General features: G+C 44.5%; 3 protein-coding genes across 3 annotated transcripts; all 3 read right to left on the bottom strand.

Moving 5' to 3' along the window:
* Positions 1–6,976: 6,976 nt before the first annotated feature.
* LOC5667416 (uncharacterized) lies at positions 6,977–9,049 on the bottom strand. Its single transcript, XM_001688151.3, has 2 exons — positions 8,542–9,049; positions 6,977–8,466 (listed from the first exon to the last, which is right to left on the bottom strand). The coding sequence occupies exons 1-2, from the start codon at positions 8,885–8,887 to the stop codon at positions 7,190–7,192; spliced, it is 1,623 nt and encodes a 540-aa protein (XP_001688203.3). The 5' UTR covers positions 8,888–9,049; the 3' UTR covers positions 6,977–7,189.
* Positions 9,050–9,081: 32 nt separating this feature from the next.
* On the bottom strand, positions 9,082–12,632 carry LOC3290850 (uncharacterized). The gene is made up of 2 exons (XM_560023.5): positions 12,333–12,632; positions 9,082–12,246 (listed from the first exon to the last, which is right to left on the bottom strand). Exons 1-2 carry the CDS (start codon positions 12,462–12,464, stop codon positions 10,786–10,788), a joined length of 1,593 nt encoding a protein of 530 aa, XP_560023.5. The 5' UTR covers positions 12,465–12,632; the 3' UTR covers positions 9,082–10,785.
* Positions 12,633–12,774: 142 nt separating this feature from the next.
* LOC11176154 (uncharacterized) lies at positions 12,775–15,164 on the bottom strand. The gene is made up of 2 exons (XM_003436442.2): positions 14,760–15,164; positions 12,775–14,637 (listed from the first exon to the last, which is right to left on the bottom strand). The coding sequence occupies exons 1-2, from the start codon at positions 14,883–14,885 to the stop codon at positions 13,147–13,149; spliced, it is 1,617 nt and encodes a 538-aa protein (XP_003436490.1). The 5' UTR covers positions 14,886–15,164; the 3' UTR covers positions 12,775–13,146.
* Between the last annotated feature and the right edge of the window lie 4,924 nt (positions 15,165–20,088).

Genomic DNA, 20,088 nt, shown 5'->3' with positions numbered 1-20,088 from the left:
GAAAATATTAACTATAACCTAATTTTATATCGTATCTCAGCAACCTACTTCCCAATCCAAAACTGACCTCTTATCAAAACTGTGCATATATGGGTAGCCTTTCTCGTGGGGCTCGCCTCTGATATACCACCTTTATACTGAAACCTGCCCTCCTTTGAGGGTAAGTACAATATTAATTTTAATCTGTGTTGTACAAGCCCGCATATAAGAATGAATTGACAATGCGAGTTGAAAACAAACGAGCTACGGCTGTTGGGCTGATGTCTTTACTTGCACTTTGCGTTGGCGTTCTGCTATCCTTTATCATCATCCATTGCTCCGTAGTGCACAATGCGCCGGCGACGCGCTTGTCGCGTATGGATGTATGGAAGCAACCGTCAGCAGACAGTCAGTGGGTTATCGTTGCCCGGTTCGCTCCACCGTCACGATGTGCACGATCCCCGATAATTATTTCAATCCCACGAACAAATGAAACTTAACACTGTCAAAGCATTATTTATTCATACTGCTATTACGTGGCCTTGCTTCCTGATTGTCCTCGGCCAGTACGACCGATTATCCTGCCGACGCCAGGGGTATGGTTACGCTTTACCCGGACGAAGCAAAGACGATTTCAGGCAGATAGCGGGGATAGTAAGTCGATGGGATTTGTACATGTTCACCTTTTCTAGCTATTTCTCGCTCATATGCAGGCAAGTGGTGGAACGTACTGAAAAGTCAGCGTGTCAGCCAGTCAGCTAGTCTGCGGCGAAACGAGTGAAAAGCACAACCCGTATGCGGTCATTCTTCATAGGGTTTTTGGTTTGTTTTAGTGGTTTGTGTTCCGTTTTTTGTTCATGATCCTTTCTTAAATTGATGTCTTTTTTTACTACACAACCCACTTGGTAGTTGATTTTTGTTGAATGATGCTGCTGAGGCGGGAAGGTGTTGAAATCTGAGGATGGAGCAAGAAAAGTTCCAAATTTTTTAGATCATTCTCGTACCTAGTACGAATGTTTTTTCACCATGAGATGGCATCTGTTTGTTTTCCACTTTATTCGCTTGATATAAACTGCATATACCTCGAATCTTTACTGATTCAGACGAAGCATCCAACCAGTGGTTCGTTTAAAAAAGAATGATATACAAAAAACAACGAACTGAATGATCAAGGAGAGATTGGCTGTTTTCTTCATTAATTGCACACTCGCACGAATCTTGCATTGCCGTCGTGTCGGCAGCAAACGAAACGTTTTGCTAGTACGTACAGAAACTACTAAGCTGCCGCGAAGTGTGCATTTGACCGTTAAGTTTTCTTCCACCATCGGGATAGATGTCGGCCGTGGCAGAGTGTATTGAATGAAGCCAAACTACGTCACTAGCAGCACTAGCAGGCTAGAGCTGTTGAAGCTTTCATCAACTGGTCGGACTTGAAGAAAAGTGGAAAAGCGTGAAGCGTGCAGCATCACGGGCGGTAAACATCGACCGTTTCCGGTGTGTTGTGATGCTGTGTTGCAATCAAACACCCGGCAGGCCGGAAACGAACAGGTACGGTATGGTTTAAGCGCTATTATTGTGCTCGACTAGCTCGAAGTCACCTCGTTTCACACTGATGGCAAGCATAAGTCGTATGAGGTGGGGTAAGCAAAATGTTTGCCACATTTCATAGTCGATGGTATTGAAAAGGTGCAATAAATGTTAAGCAGAAGAAATAATAGGAAAACATAAATGTTTCTTTTGTATTATGAAACGGTTTTAATGAGCTGAAAATTACGTATATAAAAATTAAAAGTTACAAATACAAACAGTCAGAACTGAAGCAATTTAAAACACTGCTAAATCATTTTACTATCTGATTCTTTTAAAAACAGGCTGAAAATATTCAATATTTCCTCCAAAACTAATGCGCTTAGCATACATAGCTCTCACGTAGATTCACAGCAATTTCACGAAAATCTCGCTGACATGCTCTAGACACTGTTGATACTGCGGGTGATGTGGCTGTGGTCGTCTGAACCGAAACTATCACACCGTCGTCCTAAGCTGTCTGTGTCGGTTTAAGCCATCCCGTTCCGTTCCGTTGTCATATTTTCATCTCTCATCTCTACCACAGGCACAGGGTCGGGGAAGTTGTTGATCGAACCACACCAGCGTCAGTGGGAAGCCATGACGATGGCACAGTAATATCAAGAGCAAATTGATTTAAACCACCAAAAATGTGTCATGTTGGTGGTGTTTTTGTTCATAAAACGAATAGACTTACCGAGTGATGGATTTGCCACGCAATTTTGCACACAGAGGAAGAGGTGTATGGTGTCACCGGAAACGAAGTAGGAAGCTGTTGTTTTTTTGGTTTGTGTTGACTGAAAGGTATGTTTTACGTTGAACAAAATTATAGGATTGTAGGTGGTATAACAGTGGTTTAATAAATTAATGTTTTGATTGGTACTAAAAAGAACAAAAGACGCATAAAAATGTAACTAATACAGCTTATGCACAAACCACGTACCGATGCGGTTCACCAAAACCACAGACATGTCTGCCTCCCATTTATTAGCACCACATCAGTAGACGTTTATTAGAATGTTGTCCAAATGTAATTAATATGATACGTCAAAAATGTGTTAACATAAATGTAAGATCACTTTGAGTCCCTTATTTCCAGTGAGCCTGTTTTACTTTAATGGATGAGAGCTCAAAATTAACATTTTCGATTGAATGTTCGATCGAAATTGTGTAAATAAATCAAATCTTGCAAGAATGAGTCGATATGATTTGGTTTAAAAATGGTAATTTACATATTCTTATTAGAATTATGGCAAGCGAATCAAATAATACAAAAGAAAAGGTTGACATTTATGAGAAAAAGAGGCACATTATTTTCTTATAATAATACAAAGATAATAGATATGTCCCACTAATGTCTGGTACAACGTCTTGGATCCAAAGCTCCATGCAAGACACTGTTGTCTGAATAGAATACAGTGTTTGCCGGCTTTGATCACCATAGCCGTAAGCACTGTCGTCATTGTGTCATTCATTGGCGTCGTTTTGGCACAATGAATCGGCTTTCGCGCACCTATTCCGTTGTTCCGTTAAACCAATACGTCAGCCGTGGATCGTTCGATTGTAATGTTGTGAATATTTTAAGCCAGCTGATGATAGTCGATCAGTAGTCTAATTGGTTTTACTGATAAGCAGCATAAGTATAACATAAAATATCATCGTAAAATATATCACAAAATATCTTCTTGTTGTAATCACATCGTTTCGTTTTACCATCAAACAAAAAAGCCCGCTTTATTCAAACTTTTTTTTCATAATTTGTTTAGTCAAAGTCATTCGGATACATGGATGAATACCAAACGCAGATGATCATTGCTGTTGGCTTATTTTCGCATCTTCGTTGCATCGTCCAGCGAAGTAAAGTAAAAAAAACGCTTTCCAATCCGGCACAGAGGTTGCCACATGTCCTTAACCGAAAGCTAACTATTCCAACGCAAATCGGGACAAAACTTTGTTTGCTTGCCGGTCGAGTTTTCGGCAATACAATTATTGTCGTTGGTTACGAGCATACGGTTGAAGTAGCAGCCGTCTATTGGGTGTGGTGTGTATGTGTGTGTGTGGTTGTCTGGTGTCCGTACTATCCTAGAGGCAGAATCCAGTGCCGGTTGGTCTGAGTCGGTTTGCGGGTTTAAAACGATTTAAGCGGGATAAGGTAATTTCTTTCCTCGTTTGCTTTCGCAACTCTCGTGCAATGTGCTCCTGGCCGAAAGTAAATAGAAGCAACTTGGAATGTAGCTTTTTTGTGTGTAAGTGAGCTGTTGCTGATGCTGCTGTTAGTCTTAGTTCCATTGGTTCTATTCTCTTTGCCTTACTGATGTTGCTAACTGAAATTGCTTCTGGCACACGTCAACGACGTCTACTACAACGCCACGAGATGAGTGTGAAAAATGACAATGCTTTCCTACCTGACCACCGGTGCTTCTTGGCCCTCTACGGCAAACAGCCGGACGAGTATGCATTCGATCGTTGCTTGAAATGCCTCCAACTCAGCCATAAACGTAGCGTGTGAAGTGTTAAGGCAAAGTTGTGAACAAAAGTAAGAAAAAGAAGAAAAAAAAGTCTCTGACTAAAAGGGCAGCATGGTAAACATGTATACCTTACGGTTGAAAGATCAAAAGACGCTTGTGTGTCTGGTCGGAACATTCCCGCCGCTGACCGGGTAGGGAATGCCAAGAGCTCCATGTGCTGTGGTCCGGTCCATCCATAAGAGCTGTTTAGTTGTTTAGCTCCCGGTAGCTGGAACAGAGAGGCAAACAAGAGCGAAATAAAAAAAAAAACTTGTCACTATGGTAGAAAAACTTCAGCTAGGTCAGGAATAAAGGGGCGATACGTCCTTAGTACATGCCAACCTCACACGCACGTGGCAGTACGGTAGGACGGGCATCGTACGGTATGGGGTGACGATGTTGCACGTGGCGAGTAGGCACGATGAGGACGACCAAGCTGGCGTGTGTTCTAAAACACGACCACGTTGGTGCATGCGCAAACATTTGGTTGTGCGTGTGTCTGTACTAGAGGGAAAAGCACCGGAAAAGCCAGCTGATGGTGTTCGTGTACCAAACGCTTTGAAGGTCGCAGCCATTCGGGCAGGTTGGGCGCCGTTTCCCTTGCAAGCTTTCATCTTCGGGCGGTGAGACAACATCAGCATCGGCAATTCTCCATCCTATTCGCACAGTTTTCCGCACCGTGAAGCTTTCGCGTAGTACCCGTGAAACCGTGACGCGGGACTATTTGCGTTCGGTCGTTTCTTCGTGCCAGGTAATTCTCGGTCCTAATCATGGTCCTACCTGCAGGTAAAGAGGCAATTCTTTCCCACCGGCTGTAATAGTAGTAGTAGTAATAGTAGTAGTAATGGTGTTGGTAGGAGTATTAGCTAAGAAACAGGTGCTACTACTAGTGCCATTTATACTATCACACAACTACACAAACGTTCGCATCGCTCCATGGTCATGGCACACCTTCGGCTGGCGGTGGTTTGCGCTACAAATGTTTTGAATATTTATGAGCAGGATTATAGATGTTTCACCGACCGACCGGTCTCCCGCCGGGTACCGGGTTTTGCGTGCCGCTTCCGATATTGGTCCTTTCCCGATTCGTCCATAGAGAAACGTCTCCCTTGTGCTGTGAGAGTGTGAGCGAACACACCGTGCTACCAGCTCAGCTTGGATCTTTCACTTCATGCAAAAAAAAAAAAAAACACGCAAAAACGGTTCCCATGGGCTTCAGGTCCATCACATCAAGGCGTCAGGCAGGCGTCTCGTTCTTCATTTCTGCATACTACTGGTTATTGCGCTGCCAAGAGTTGGCGGCATATTACCCGAAGTCAGGCTAGGCCTACAACAATTTCGATGTCTATCTGAGGCACTCTGGATGTCCTCCTAAAAAGGATGTGGGTATGGAAAGGAATAAGGGTGATGGAACCGATGCATCCTAATCCTAAAAGCGTGGGGTGCGTGTGGTAAACTTTATCCATCACCTGCCGTCTACACTGCGTGACGAAGTTTGCCCCATTGCACATCGTAAGTTGCATTTAGTTCACACCGAAACGAACACACAGATACATACACACATGACCTTTATCGGATTTGTATATTGCTCATCGCACGAGCAAACTACCCTTTCGGGCGGTCATCTTCACCGTGGCTGAACCGGTAAAAGTCCGGCAAAGTCGATGCATTTTCTATACTAAGGTAATTTTTCGCTTCACTTTACGATAAATTCGATCTGCTGGCCGATAGGAACACGTTGAACGAGAAGGAGGATGTTCATCCCTCGCAGGTATATCCGGACGGTGAGTGTTTGATGCCTGTCCGGCAGGAGGCAGCCAAAGCAGGAAAGGATTATAGGTTCTGTGCTGGCACGAGCATGGCACCTGTTTTCCAATTTTCAAAACTTTATTGTGGTGTGAAGAGATTTGAGGAAAAAGCCATACAAATAGAACATGAATATACAAAAGCAAAGAGGAGAAAAGTTCTTACCGGTTGTTCTCTTTTGCCTCAGACGGGAGCGGTCGCGTTCGAACAGCTCAGGACGAAGAGCTGAAACTGATCGATCGATTGATCGAACGAAACCTAATCAGACTAATTGAATGATTATTTGTGCACAGCCAGACACTGCAAGTCCGCTCCGAAATGCCTGCCACAGACTTGGCCGTCATCTTGCATCGTAGTTCGTAGCGGAGTGGATGAATGTTAGCATTCGCTCGTCGTGCAGAGTGTACTTTATGATGAAAATTTGCCGGTTCAGTTTAGGTGTGTACGGTGTACCTGTTTTGTGTACACTTTTTCCCCGTACATGCTGCAGCTGGAAGTACTCTTCGATTGAACAACGGGGCGATGGTTCTGAATACGTTCCCAAGCTCGTTCTTTTTTTTGGTATCTGTGCTATCATCGATCGATGGCCGAATAGGATGCTGTCGGTATTAGTGTAAAGCATTCTATGGATTGGCAAAAAGCTGTTTCGGTGTGCTTTGCAATTGGGTAAGTATGGATTATAGCGTTCACATTCGCTGTAGAATGTTATTCAATATGCTTCAAGTTTTTTTTAATCAATACATACATTTGTTTAACTTTAATAAATTTTATTTAAATTATTCGTTGATCATAGTCATTAGTTATTCACATTGAATAAAAAGTACTTTCTCGTACAAGACTTTACACAAACTCTGTCAAATAGGTTAGGATAAATTATCTACTCAATAAAATACTAGATACTGAAATATGTCCTCTTTCACAAGTTTCATTCTGCATAGTTGCTTGGAATATTCTCCTTATTTAAAACCAGCTAAGAAAATTCCTTTTAAACAGATATTTTGGCTAAAATTTAAAACTGTATGTGCTGAATCGTGAGAAAAACCTTTCTCTAATCAATTGTCATCTCGAGTATCTTTTTCGGAAAATTGTTTTAAGTCTTTAACGTTTGCCTCTTAACATTCAGTTTGAAAATATTCTTTTACTAATAGCAATAATATCAAGGCCAGCTTAATTAGATATACCTGTCTGGTGACACATTGACTGGTTTGTCACCACTACGCGACTACGCATGCATTTTCCAGCAATAATAAACTAGCGTCATTTGAATAATTTTTTTCACGGAAATCATCAATTGATACAGTATTCAAATGTAACGTAATGAAGTAATAGCTTCACAGCTTTGCTCGTTGATTTGTCAACTCACGCAACGTGCGCCTCAAAATTTTACCACTCGCCGTCTTCGGGATCTCTTCTACGAAGCGTACACCACCACGAAGCCGTTTCTCATTTGAAACCCTTTCGTCAACATATTGAATAAGCTGTTCTTCAGTTACTGGTATACCCTCAGTCGGTACCACAAATGCAAGCGGCAGCTCACCCGCACGCTCGTCGGCCTTTCCAACGACGGCACAATCCTTGACGCCCGGGTTCGTTAGCAGCACGGCCTCCAGTTCGGCCGGTGGCACCTGAAACGCTTTGTATTTGATCAGCTCCTTCAGCCTATCGACGATGAAAAAGTCTCCATCGCTATCGTAGTACCCGATGTCGCCGGTGTGCAGCCAACCGTCCGCGTCGATAACACGCTCGGCTCCGATGTAACCCTTCATGATTAAGGAACCCTTAAAGCACAGCTCACCCTGCTGGTTAGGACCGAGGGCGCGTCCCGTCTCAACGTCCACCACCTTACCCATTTGACCAGCACGCACCGTGCCAATGCTGCCCGGCTTAAGTGTGTCGCGATCGTAGAACGTGATCGCTTGCGTAGTCTCGCTCATCCCATAGCCCTGGCGGATGCGGATGCCCGGTAACCGCTCGTTGATCAGCTGCTCTACTTCCCGGCTCAGCGGGGCCGCTCCACAGGCGATCGTTTGCACCGATGTCAGATCATACTCGAGCACGGCCGGATGCTTCGCCAGAAAGACCACGATTGGGGGCACCATGTTGAGGAAGCTTGGACGGTACCGCTCGATACAGCGAAGGTAGGTCCGTGGCTCGAACCGGGGCAGATACACCACGGTGAGATTAGCACCTAGCCAGCTGAGCATGGAGATACCACCGGCTACATGGAACCAGGGTAGCACATCGAGACTGCAGTGCAGTGACAGTCCCTTGTCCAGTGCATCCCGCACGTTAGCCATCGTAGCCATAACGTTCCGGTGTGTGATGAGTACACCCTTCGGTAGGCCTGTCGTACCGGAAGACATGACGATGATTGCCACTTCCTCGGCTATCTCTACCGACATGGGCTGAATAGACGCGACTGTGAACCGTTTGCTTGATCGCTGTAAACAGTGCGCAAAGCTGGTGCCGCGTTCGAGTGCATCGTAGGAGATAACGTTTAACAGCGGCTGTTTGACCGTTTGACTCGCCTTCAGCAGCGATCCTCTCGCTAACGATGAAACAAACACAAGCTTCGGACGGGCCACATTTAGGGCATGCACCAGTTCACCTGCAGGATCGGAAAATGATACAAACATCTTAGCATACCGTATCGATGCATTGAGTTGAGTGGAGAGTGACTTACGTGTAGTGTAGCTGGGATTGAACAGTGCAACGGTCGCCCCAACCAGGAACAGGGCAATCACCGTGACCGGGTACTCGTATCGGTTCTCGGCCACAATTGCCACTACATCGCCGCGTTGAATGTTGTGATCGTGCAAATAGGCCGCCAGTTGTAGGGCAATTTGGAGCACCTCATGATACGCATACTCCCTACCCGTAACTCCATCTACAAGCGCAACGCTGTGTGGAGTTTTCTGCAAAACTTTGAGAAACAGTTGACCGAGTGAATGGGCACCTAGCGTAAGATCAGCCGGTGCTGGAGGGCCACGAACGATGAACGATTCATCGGCGGCTGCGGGTTGTTGCATGGTGGTGTACGGTTGGATTGATACTGCGCGTCGAGAAGCATTATGGAGATGTACAATGGCGCAGTTCTACCGTTATCTGTCCGGTATGTTGATAAAGAAGTGAGCAAGAGATGGTAATAGCCGGGAGAGTGTATGTAGATGATGCTTTCTCAACGCGTTTAGAAGTCTGGAGAAAAGGAAAGAAGCAGGGAGCGTGCTTGTTGAGGCTGAGAAGTGATTTATGCTCTTTTATTAGTTATTAAAAAAGTAAATACAGAAATAACACCTATTGGAAAATTATCTTTGTCTGGGAAAGAAAGCGGGTATGCACACAAAATAGATAGCTGCTGTGAAGCTGATATTCGTTTTACAAAAGTAGCTCGTCATTGCTGCAAGATAACCTCTTTCTGATGATAAATACTTTACAAATTACAGATAAGATGAGGAGCATATGAAGCCTGTCTGTAAATGTTATTACCTCCGATTGGTACATTTTCAGTGGTTATAATCTCACCAAAACCAAATTACACTTCACAAACTTTGTGAAATTCTTGCTACGGCTTACCGCAGCTCGCATTTGCAACTGAGCATATTCTTCGCTGATCCACACGAATATTCGGAAACCAAAATACATTGTACGGTAGATTTAATTTCGTTGAAAGCTTCTCACAAAGGCTGAAGCGTTCGGTGTAGCTTACGATTTACGCCAGTGCGAGTGAGATAATTATTTACCGAGCTGTGGTGGATTTTGCAAAAAAAAAAACTGACCCCTGTGTTGACATGGTCACAAATTATCTGCCATTGCCCGTAGTAGCATCGTAGCTTTCAACTTCTGTTAGGTGAAAACTAACTGCGCTACAAATCCAGCTCAAAGCGTTTTTGGTTGTGAGGGGGTTTTTTTGTTTACCATTTTTATGTTACTTCTTATACTTTCCGGTTCCGGTATGGTCCCGGCCAGTCGACGATGCAGAGATGGCCGGATGTTTTACAGTTAATTAGTGAAATTGATTCTTTGATGGGACTGGTCTTACGAAGGGAAAAGCTAGATGCCACGGGAAATGTGTTTTTGTTGTTGTCGCTCTTGGAAATGTCCTCTAATAGAAATAACCACCAAATCCTCCGGCACGAGCTCTTCCTTTTGCTCTCAATCTCTAAGCTGCGGTGGTTCATCCCTCGAATCGGACGATTATGGCGATGCTAAAAAGAAGCTCAACAAAACACAACCGCGATGCGTTGAATGTGTCCATAGCATATTTTGTGTCAGTGTGCGCGCGTGTGTGTGTATTTCGGTTCCACGGGGGGGATTATTCAGAATATTCCGTGAATTCATTATCCCTTCAAAATTAAAATTCCTTTTCCGAATAATGTGGCAAGCTTTCGATGAACCGTTTCGGATTGGACCGCAAGAAATACAACAACAACAAAAAAATCCTTGGGAGGAATTGACAAGTAGCTCACCCACCCTGGACGGAGAGGAATGAGCTAAAAGACACCAAATTAAAAAAAAGCAAAATGGAAAAGGACACTAGCGTGACGATTGGTCGGTGTAAAACAGCACTTAAACCTTTCCCATTCGTGTTTTATGGTGAATTAATTTCTTGGTTTTATTATCCCAGTTCTGGAAGTTGGAAGCAATTGCGTCAAGCGCCTTTCGGAAGCAGTGCAATAGCTCAAGCTTGGCGCTCCAAATGAAACTCAAATCGACCATGAAGGTGTTCATGGGATATTTAAAATGGTTCTGTGGAAACCACTGCTAATGGGTGACATTAAATTCGTTTAGCGGTGTCGAAGTGGAAATCATTAAACATTGAGTTGAAATTGTTACTATGTTTGCCCATTGGAGGATGACGATTTCTATTACTTTTTTTACAAGTCATTTTAACAAAACTTAGCGAAACTGTGTCTTTAGAATCAAGATATCACAGCTTGGCTTTCCGCTTCATCAATGCGTCTCGAAGCTGACGGCGCAAAATCTTACCACTGCCCGTTTTGGGTATTTCGTCCACGAAAAAGACACCGCCTCGTAGCTGCTTTTGGGGAGACAGTTTCGACGCCACATACCTTTCAATTTCGTTCGCGGTAACGCTTTCCCCAGCCTGTAGCACTACGAAAGCAGCCGGTAGTTCACCGGCCATCTCGTCCGGTACACCGATGACGGCACAGTCCCGTACCTGCCGATGGCTAAGCAGTACATCCTCCAGCTCGGCTGGCGGCACTTGGAAGCCCTTGTACTTGATTAGATCCTTGATTCGGTCCACGATGAAAAAATCCTGCTCCTCATCATAATACCCAACGTCGCCGGTATGCAACCAACCGTCCGCATCGATTATTTCCCCTGTGGCACGATCGTTGTGCAGGTAGCCCTTCATCACCAACGGACCCTTGACGCAGATCTCGCCCGTCTGGTTCGGACCGAGCGCACAGCCCGTCTCCAGATCCACCACCTTCACGTACGTCGTCTTGTGTACCTTCCCTACTGAACCGACCTTATCGTTCATGCGCGATATTACGCCGAGCGACGTTTCGCTCATACCGTACCCGGTGCGGACCGTTTGCACATTCGGTAGACGCGATTGGACGAGTTCCTCTATCTCTCGGCTTAACGGAGCGGCCCCGCAAAGCAGCGCATGCAGTGAGCTCAAATCATAGCCCTGCGTGAGCGGGCTTTTCGCCAGGAAGACAACGAGCGGCGGAACGAGGCTCGCCATCGTGATACGATGGTTCTGGATGGTGCGCAGAAATAGGTCCGGCTCGAAGCGGGGCAACACTACCATCGGCACCTTGTTCAGGCAGATGTTGAGCGAAAGCATAAAGCCAAACACGTGGTAGAACGGCAACAGGCCCAGCACGCGCACCGGTACGGGCAGCTCGGTGTAGCGCGGATCTTCCGCCTGGTACGCCATCACCGTCGTCCCCGAGGACATTACCATGACGGCGACTTGCTGCTTGAGCGGCACGGGCTGGGGCGTGAAGCTGTGCAAGCTTCCCGGTGGGCTGTTGTCGAAGAAATCTTCCAGCAGAGCATTTCCACGCGACGGACGTTGCTTGCCGAGTGAAACGAGCAGCTTCACAGAGGGAAGAACATTACGTATCGTTACGATCTTCTGCAGCGGTTGCTCCGAGGCGAACAGAGCGATCGGTTTGGTTAGCTGTAAGACATGCTGCAACTCCACCTCACTGTAGCCGTAGTTGATGGGTAGCACCGTTCCGCCCAGCATCAGCGTGGCGAACGTAATGATCGGAAACTGGACACTATTTTCGCTGCAGATGCCAACGACACTGTTACGCTTGATGCCGAGCCGATGGAAACGATTGGCCAGCTTGAGGGAACGGGCCAGTATCTGGTGGTACGTGAGCGTTGCTCCCGAAACACCATCGATCTATGGAAGGATCAAAGAAGGGCAAGAAGTATTAAAACGAAGAAGCAATGTGTAAATAATATCTAAACCAGAGGAATATGATTTACCAGTGCCACTTCATCCCCATTGCGGTTCAGTCGTTTTACGATCAGCTCGCCCACCGAATTGCACCCAGCCTCGATGCTGTTGCGCAGATCACCACCGTACAGCACGAACCGCTCGGATGCTGCCTGTTCCATCGCGACTTATCAATTGCGTCTGAATGGCCTGCCTTGTGCGTTCATCGCCATCTGGGGGGATGGTTTTGTAACAGTGGCAAGATTAAATTGTTTGCACCGTGAGCGATACTTGTGGCTCTCTTCGTGTTTGTTTGTGCATGGTTATTCATGCTTTTGGTACATTTTCGACGATTTTTGTGTGGAATGATTCGCAAGCCTTCATTATTGCTTACATCTGTGTTGTTATCAAATTAGCGTTCGTAATGTGTATGATAAGAAGATCAGCTCATTGTTTAGGGCTTGCATAAATTCATTTTTGATCAAGCAGCTGTTGAATGGCGAATTGATCTCTTGCGTATTTTATTAAGATTTAGTATACTTCGTCTAGCTTCTTACAATCTTAAGCTGGCATTTACGTATACGCAATTATCTTATTTTACTGAAGCAACACTAAAAAACTGTAAGCAAGAAATAGCCAAAAACTACGTCCAATGAACCAGCACTTGTGCGTTATCAAATATCACCAACAGCCCCCTGCTACGTTGATGCTACCTTATCGTTGTCGTGATACAGCATGGCAAAACAATTGTTTATTTGCTGTTCGCACTACCTTCCCCTTCCCGTCACCCATTTATTGACTTACGTTTACGATTATGATCCACTTTTATCAGCATGACGCGTCAACTTTCGCTCTCTGCTTGATTTAAAGCTTTGCCTTCGGGAACAGCGCTACCAGCTCGCGGCGTAAAATCTTCCCGCTAGCCGTTTTGGGAATTTCGTGCACGAATCGCACGCCGCCGTGCAGCTGCTTCTGCTTGGACAACCGTTCCGCCACGTACTGCTGTACCTCGGGCTCGGTCAGCTTGGCGCCCGGCTGCAGCACCACAAACGCAACCGGCAGCTGACCGGCGGCAGCATCTGGCCGACCGACCACCGCACAGTCCTTGATGCCCGGATGCGTTAGCAGCACCGCCTCGACCTCGGCCGGCGGCACCTGGAAGCCCTTGTACTTGATCAGATCCTTGATGCGATCGACGATGTAAAAGTTTTCGTCCTCATCGAAGTAGCCCGTGTCGCCGGTGTGCAGCCATCCGTCCCGGTCGATCATGGCGCGCGTTTCGCGCTCATTGTGCAGGTAGCCCTTCATCACGAGCGGACCCTTCACGCAGATCTCGCCCGTTTGATGCGGACCGAGGGTGCGACCCGTCTTCACATCGACCACCTTCAGCCAGCTGAGCTTATTCACCTTGCCGACGCTGCCGTGCACGTCCGAGGCACGCGTCGTAACGCCGAGCGACGTTTCGCTCAACCCATACCCGACCAGTATCATCTGCAGGTGCGGCAGGCGCTTCATCACGGCCAGCTCGAGCTCCTTGCTGAGCGGAGCTGCCCCGCAACCGATGAAGACCAGCGAGCTCAGATCGTACTTGTCGACTAGCGGGTGTTTTGCGAGAAACACCATCAGCGGCGGCGCCAGGGAGGCGATCGTCACGCGGTACTTCTGTATCGTCGACAGGAACAGGGTCGGCTCGAAGCGGGGTAGCGATACGACCACCCGCTTGTTGATGAGCGAGTGCATTAGCACCATGTAGCCGTACACGTGAAAGAAGGGCAGCAGTCCGAGCGAGATCTGCTCGAACGGGATGACACTGGCATTCTCGCGCATGTACGCCAGCACGCACATGATGTTGTGGTGCGTTAGCTGGACCGCCTTTGGCAGGCCGGTCGTCCCGGAAGACAGCACCATCAGGCCGACCTGATCGGGCAGTTTGGCCGGCTGCGGCGTGAAGCTGATGTACTGCGCTCGATTGCGATCGAACAGCTCGCTGAACAGTGTCACCTTCGGGTGCGGCTTCTTGTCGCCGAACAGTACGGTCAGCTTGATAGACGGTACCGTGCGCAGGAGCGGCTGCAGGGTGGCCATTGCGAGCGGGGAGGCGAAGATAGCGCGCGGCTGGCTGTACTTCAGCACATGCGCCAGCTCGGTGGCGGTGTAGCCCGGATTAAGCAGGATCGGTATTGCTCGTAAATACGTAGCCGCAAACGACACGATGGGCAGTTCGATCCGATTCTCGCACATCACCGCCACCACCGTGTCCTTTTTGATGCCCAGCCGGTGGAACCGGTTTGCCAGCCGAACGGAGCGTTCCAGCACATCGGCGTACGTAAACTTTTCGTCCGTTACGCCATCGATCTGCGTGAGTGGAGAAAACGAGTGAGAGAGAAAAATACAGAGACAAAGAGAGAGAGATCCCTTAGAAAAGACTGCTACACGTTCCACTCGCTGAACGCTGCGCCAATTATCTATGAACTTACGAACGCTATTCCATCCCCATTCTCCTTCAGACGCTTGATGATCAGCTCGCCCAGCGAATGACAGCCGGCCTCGATCGGTTCCTCCAACGATCCCCCGTAGAACACATACTTCTCGTCGTTGCTCATACTGCCAATTGCAACTGCGCTTGGTCACGGTTCACACAATACTACCGTCGTTGCTGTACGCGTGCACGGCACTTGCTGTTTTCTGTCTGATAACAAACACGACCCTTACGAACGCTCGTGTGTGCGTCTAGCGGCCTCCGTTGCAGTAGTGGTGTGTATTTTTAACACACTGATTCATGGGCATTCAACCGTGAATGCTAGGGGCGCGTTCATAAACGAAGTAACGCATCTTTAACACTGCATAGTGGACGCATATTACACGAATTCTGTTTGACGCGACCGTTTCTGAGGACGAGCGAACACCATAATAATTCGAAGTGCGGTTGAGTTGTGTAATTAGGAATTGTATTTAATTGCAGTAGATTATCTTCACTCATCATTGGATTGCTCTATCAATAAATTATGTACTGTTTTTCGTTGTACCGTTTTGATACAAAAGTAGTGGAATAAATCTTATTTTACTGAAATTTTTAAAATATATATATATATATATATATATATATATATATATATATATATATATATATATATATATATATATATATATATATATATATATATATATATATATATATTTTAGCGAAGTTGAGAAACATACTAAATCAATTTCTTTTTATCAATATTATTGGGTGTCTGAAAATCTTTTTTTTTTCTTCAAATTATTCGTATATTAAATTATTTTGACATAAAAAGCGATGTTTGGAAACTCAATCTTATCAATCTTATAAAATACGTAACATGCGAATGGACTGTACCTGAAAAAAGTGGTTTTAGCAGAGAATACACATTTTAATATATTTTCCAGTCATTTGGGAATTCAATTTCAACTGAGCGAAGAGAAATGAAGGCCCTGTGAAATAATACCTAGAATACCTCAAGGGACATAATTATCATACGATAATTTTCCATTGATTGTAAGTTTGTGGCCTTTGCAACAAAATGGTTGATACCATAAACATAGTTCTGTCTTGTATATTCCTCGTATTCGCCATCACTCAGGAGCTTGTGTATAGATGCACTAACCACTTGCTACGATATGCATTGAATATAGGCTACTATAGATTGATAGTGTGTTTTCAACTTGAATAAGTATTTTATTTAGATATTGAACCTTCATAGACGCATTGTGACGGAAAATCGTGCACACTATGAACTACACCGGCGGTTGGCAAACTTTACGACTGAAAGAGCCAAATTCTACAATAATGTTCGTAGAGTTTCACGTGAAGAGTCAAATTATCATACCAAGAGCAAAAATGTGTTGATGATCTATGAAATATATATAACTGTTAAGAGCCATCTCGATATCAAATAGCCGCATGCGGCTTGCGAGCCGCACTTTGCCGATCGTTGGACTACACACATAGCGTACAATGAAGTTGGCGAAGGCTAGCTCGATGTGATAGTTGGTGATATTATTAGGATGCTGGACTCAAGCTCCATCAAGAGGGTGTTCGACAGCGGCTCCCAGTTAGGCATTGCGAGCACGATGGTTGGATCATGGTGTCGGGTGTCTACATGGATGGGAGAGATACTTTTAAGAACTACTTCGTAGATTTATATTCCTGGTTTTGGTAGTATTCAATCAAAACAAAGTACATCATGAAATCAATAGTTTTGAAAGAGTATTTTAAACTATTCTTTAATAGTTTTAATAGACTTGTACCACTTTGCAGAGTAAAAGATTAAAAGTTCACAAACAAACACGCATAGTGCAGCCACCCACATAAGGATAATGCCGATGAATACTGGTTCCAGCGCACTGCTTCGGACAGTTTGTTGGGAGATATTTCTATTTTGTACCATATACACCATCCATTTCCTATCCTGCTTTGCTATAATTGTTTCTCTCCAAAATTGTTGTAATCCAGCCTCAAATACAGATCGCCGATATTTACTAAAGTCATGCTGCAAAAGACATTTGTCACGAAAGTAGAAAAATGGCATTCTTTCAAGTACTGTTTCTTCAAGGGGAACGTAACGTGGTTTTGCACTTATAGGATCGATATTCGAAACATCTTTCATCAGTACACGCAAATCAGTTTGACTAACCAAAACAGCTACATCAGTTATTGGAGTAGATCCATTGTCCGTTACGAGCAACAATTCCCCAAATAGCTCGCGAAATGGTTTTGGGTTGCACAATTTCTCATTTATAATCACTGGACATTTTCTTTGGCGAAGATCATCAATTGTCTTCGGGTCCGGTTCGGTAGGCACATCGATCATACATGAGATGAGATTGGTTTCGTAAGCGCTTTTGAGTTGAAAGAACAGTATGATCAGTGAGATAGCGAATAGCTTTTCGAATCGTCCCGTCGTTTGTAAGCTTCGTTTTTCTATGCCAGTAAGAGCCAGTAGCACCAAATCGTTACAGACGAGGCTGGGTGCAAGGCGACATAAAAGCTGGACGGCAACGCAGATGCCTAGGAGCAGCATCCACACGGCAGAGTGAAAGGGCTTAAGCAGGATTTCCGCGAAAGTCAGCGGCTTTCCTTTGGGTGCAAAAATCCGTACCTTGTCCATTTCGATGGCATCCACCAACTGCATAGAATGATTAAAAATAATTAAACGATTAACGAGAACCAAGGGATCAGCTTGCACGAGGCATTGCACAAAGGATTGATTTCCGTCACAGATTACTTTAGCAAATACTGTTGCTATTCCAAGTCGCTCGAAGAATAATCTGAACAGATGAATATCTTCACCGTCAAGGTCTTCTCCAGCAGAATGAGTGAAAATATTCTCGGCGTAGCTTAATGTTACAGTTTCCACCTTAATTTCTTTTAATCGGTTGTAGAGTAGAACCAATGGATGAGGAAAGCCAACATGCGCCGTTGTTCTTGTGGGAGCGTAGTTGAATGTGAAAATGTTATTTCGATTAATGGCAACCATAATCAAGTTGACTATGCTATACAAATGAAAATTTTCGGCAACGCTATTAATGAAATGCTCATTAGTCATTTTAAAAAGAATTACAACAAAGGTCTTGTACGGGACTGCATCTAGCCACGTGCGTAAATGTGTAAGGTCCACATCCTCGTCCAAAGCATCTGCGAAGATGATAACCACGTTCGGAAAGGAATAGGACGGGCTGTACGATGTGTGTAGATCAACTTGAAGCAGCACTGTATCTTCGTCTTTGGAGAGCTCTTGCGCCATCGCGTTGTGTAATAAAGCAGGAGTATGTTGATCACTGAACTGAAGCAACCAGCAAACGAAGGTACCAAAGTGTTGATCGTTGATGAAACGCGTTAGATTTGTCACATACTGGATGGCCTCGTTTGAACGCTTCACTGACGCAGCTTGTAAATACGAGACAGCTACGATAAATAGAACTGTTTTTGTACGAAGGTTCATGTTAAACCAGCACTGTGTGTTGTTTTCTATTAGAGTATAGAGTGGACGGCATTATAGTGCTGTGTAGCTTTTAAATGCTTGATTTTCTTTGCATTATATATAAGATACCAGAGCAACTTTGAGCACAGAAATTAATATCACTTTCGTAATGCGCCATAGCTCCATTGTTCGGTTAAACAGACATAGGCTAGAGCAATGTGGAACCATATTTGATTGTGAAATAATTGGTACATTAAACTGGTTGGTCAGAAAAATGTTAAAATAATTACTTTCAACAATTTGCTGATTAAAAAACTGATACGCGTGTGTGGTATACGGTGGCGTTTCGTAATTTCCAATGGCTTAGAAAATCTATGATTATATATAATTTTGTACAACTGTGGTTTTTTGTTTTGAAGAACAGTTTTAATGCGTTTACGCAAAAAAGTGGATTTTCAATCAATCCAATCGAAATTATTAACGTTTGATTTCGGTGCATACCTCGCATACGTTTGCTGTTGATTAACGAAAAATGCTGATGTCATCCACCGGTGTCAAAAAAAATAATAGTCCAGTAGAAAATAGTGCCGTAGTTCATAGGTCGCCTTTCAATGCGATGTTGAATAGTAGACAGGAGAGTCCGTCGCCTTGCCTCGGACTCCTGTATGATTCAAACGAAGCTTGCTGATTTTTGGGGCATCGAGCAAGGACGAGAATATTCTATGCAGCCTTTTGGGAAGAAGCATACGCTAGGAGGGAGCCGCTGCTAATAAGGAGAACAGATGCACTCTAGTAAAGTCATGAAGAACCCCTTAAAGCTAAGCTTAGATAATTGAGAGGCATGTTACCGATCTGTACATTGAGGACGTATGGAATATGAGTAAAGAATGGTGAGCCTTTGTTAACCTTCTAGAGGCTTCGGCTCCACCGCCATATCAGCGACGTATTGCTACACTACTGCGAACATTACAAAGCAAACAGCAAGAGTTGGAATGAGGATCAATGCGACGAAGTACCTGCTGGCCGGAGGTGCAATTCGACTGGGAGGCAGTGTATGAAATGACTAAGACAATATCCTGGTAGTGAAGGAGCTCTGCTATCTTGGGACGGTCCACCAAAGCGACTCGCATGGGATGGCTTGAAAATAAGTGGAGAATTTCAGAGCGTTAAGTTGAAAATCTTTCTAAATTTCAAATATTTGAAATTGACTTTATAGTTGTTCCATTGTTAGAAGTAAGTTCAACATATTACGTAACGCAAACAATATAAATATATTTGTTTAATTTCAATAGTTTTTTGTGTGTACATACAATACATTGTATGTATATCTATTCAGGAAATGTAGCTTTGCATTTTATTTGTGACCCTTATCTATGCTATAATATATGTGATAAATTATTTTAAAGGTTTTTGAATTTTTTGAATTGCTTGCACCATTTCCATGAGTAAAAAATGATATTTTCATTAAGAAACACGACAAGTGCAGCGACCCACAGAAGGATGATGCCGATAAATATAGGTTTGAGTGTATTACCCCTCACAGTTTGCTGAGAAACACTCTTTAATTTAGCAATGACTGTATTAAATCTCCTATCCTTGAGTGTTATTATTGTTTTTCTCCAATGTTGTTGCAATCCAGCTTCAAATACATACCTTCGATATGTACTGAATTCGTATTGAAAAGGACATTTTTTATGAAAGTAGAAGAATGGCATTGTTTCACCCAAAATTTCTTCAAGCGGGACGTAAAGTTGCTTTCCAGTTATAGGATCGACGTTAGAAATATCCTTCGCCATTATTCGCATGGCAATGTCATTGATCAATAAGGCGTCCTCCTTTAGCAATGTTGTTACATTTTCAGTTA

This window comes from Anopheles gambiae, chromosome 2 (assembly GCF_943734735.2).
Source record: "Anopheles gambiae chromosome 2, idAnoGambNW_F1_1, whole genome shotgun sequence".
Classification (NCBI taxonomy): domain Eukaryota; kingdom Metazoa; phylum Arthropoda; class Insecta; order Diptera; family Culicidae; genus Anopheles; species Anopheles gambiae.
This window is presented reverse-complemented; position numbering and strand designations above follow the sequence as displayed.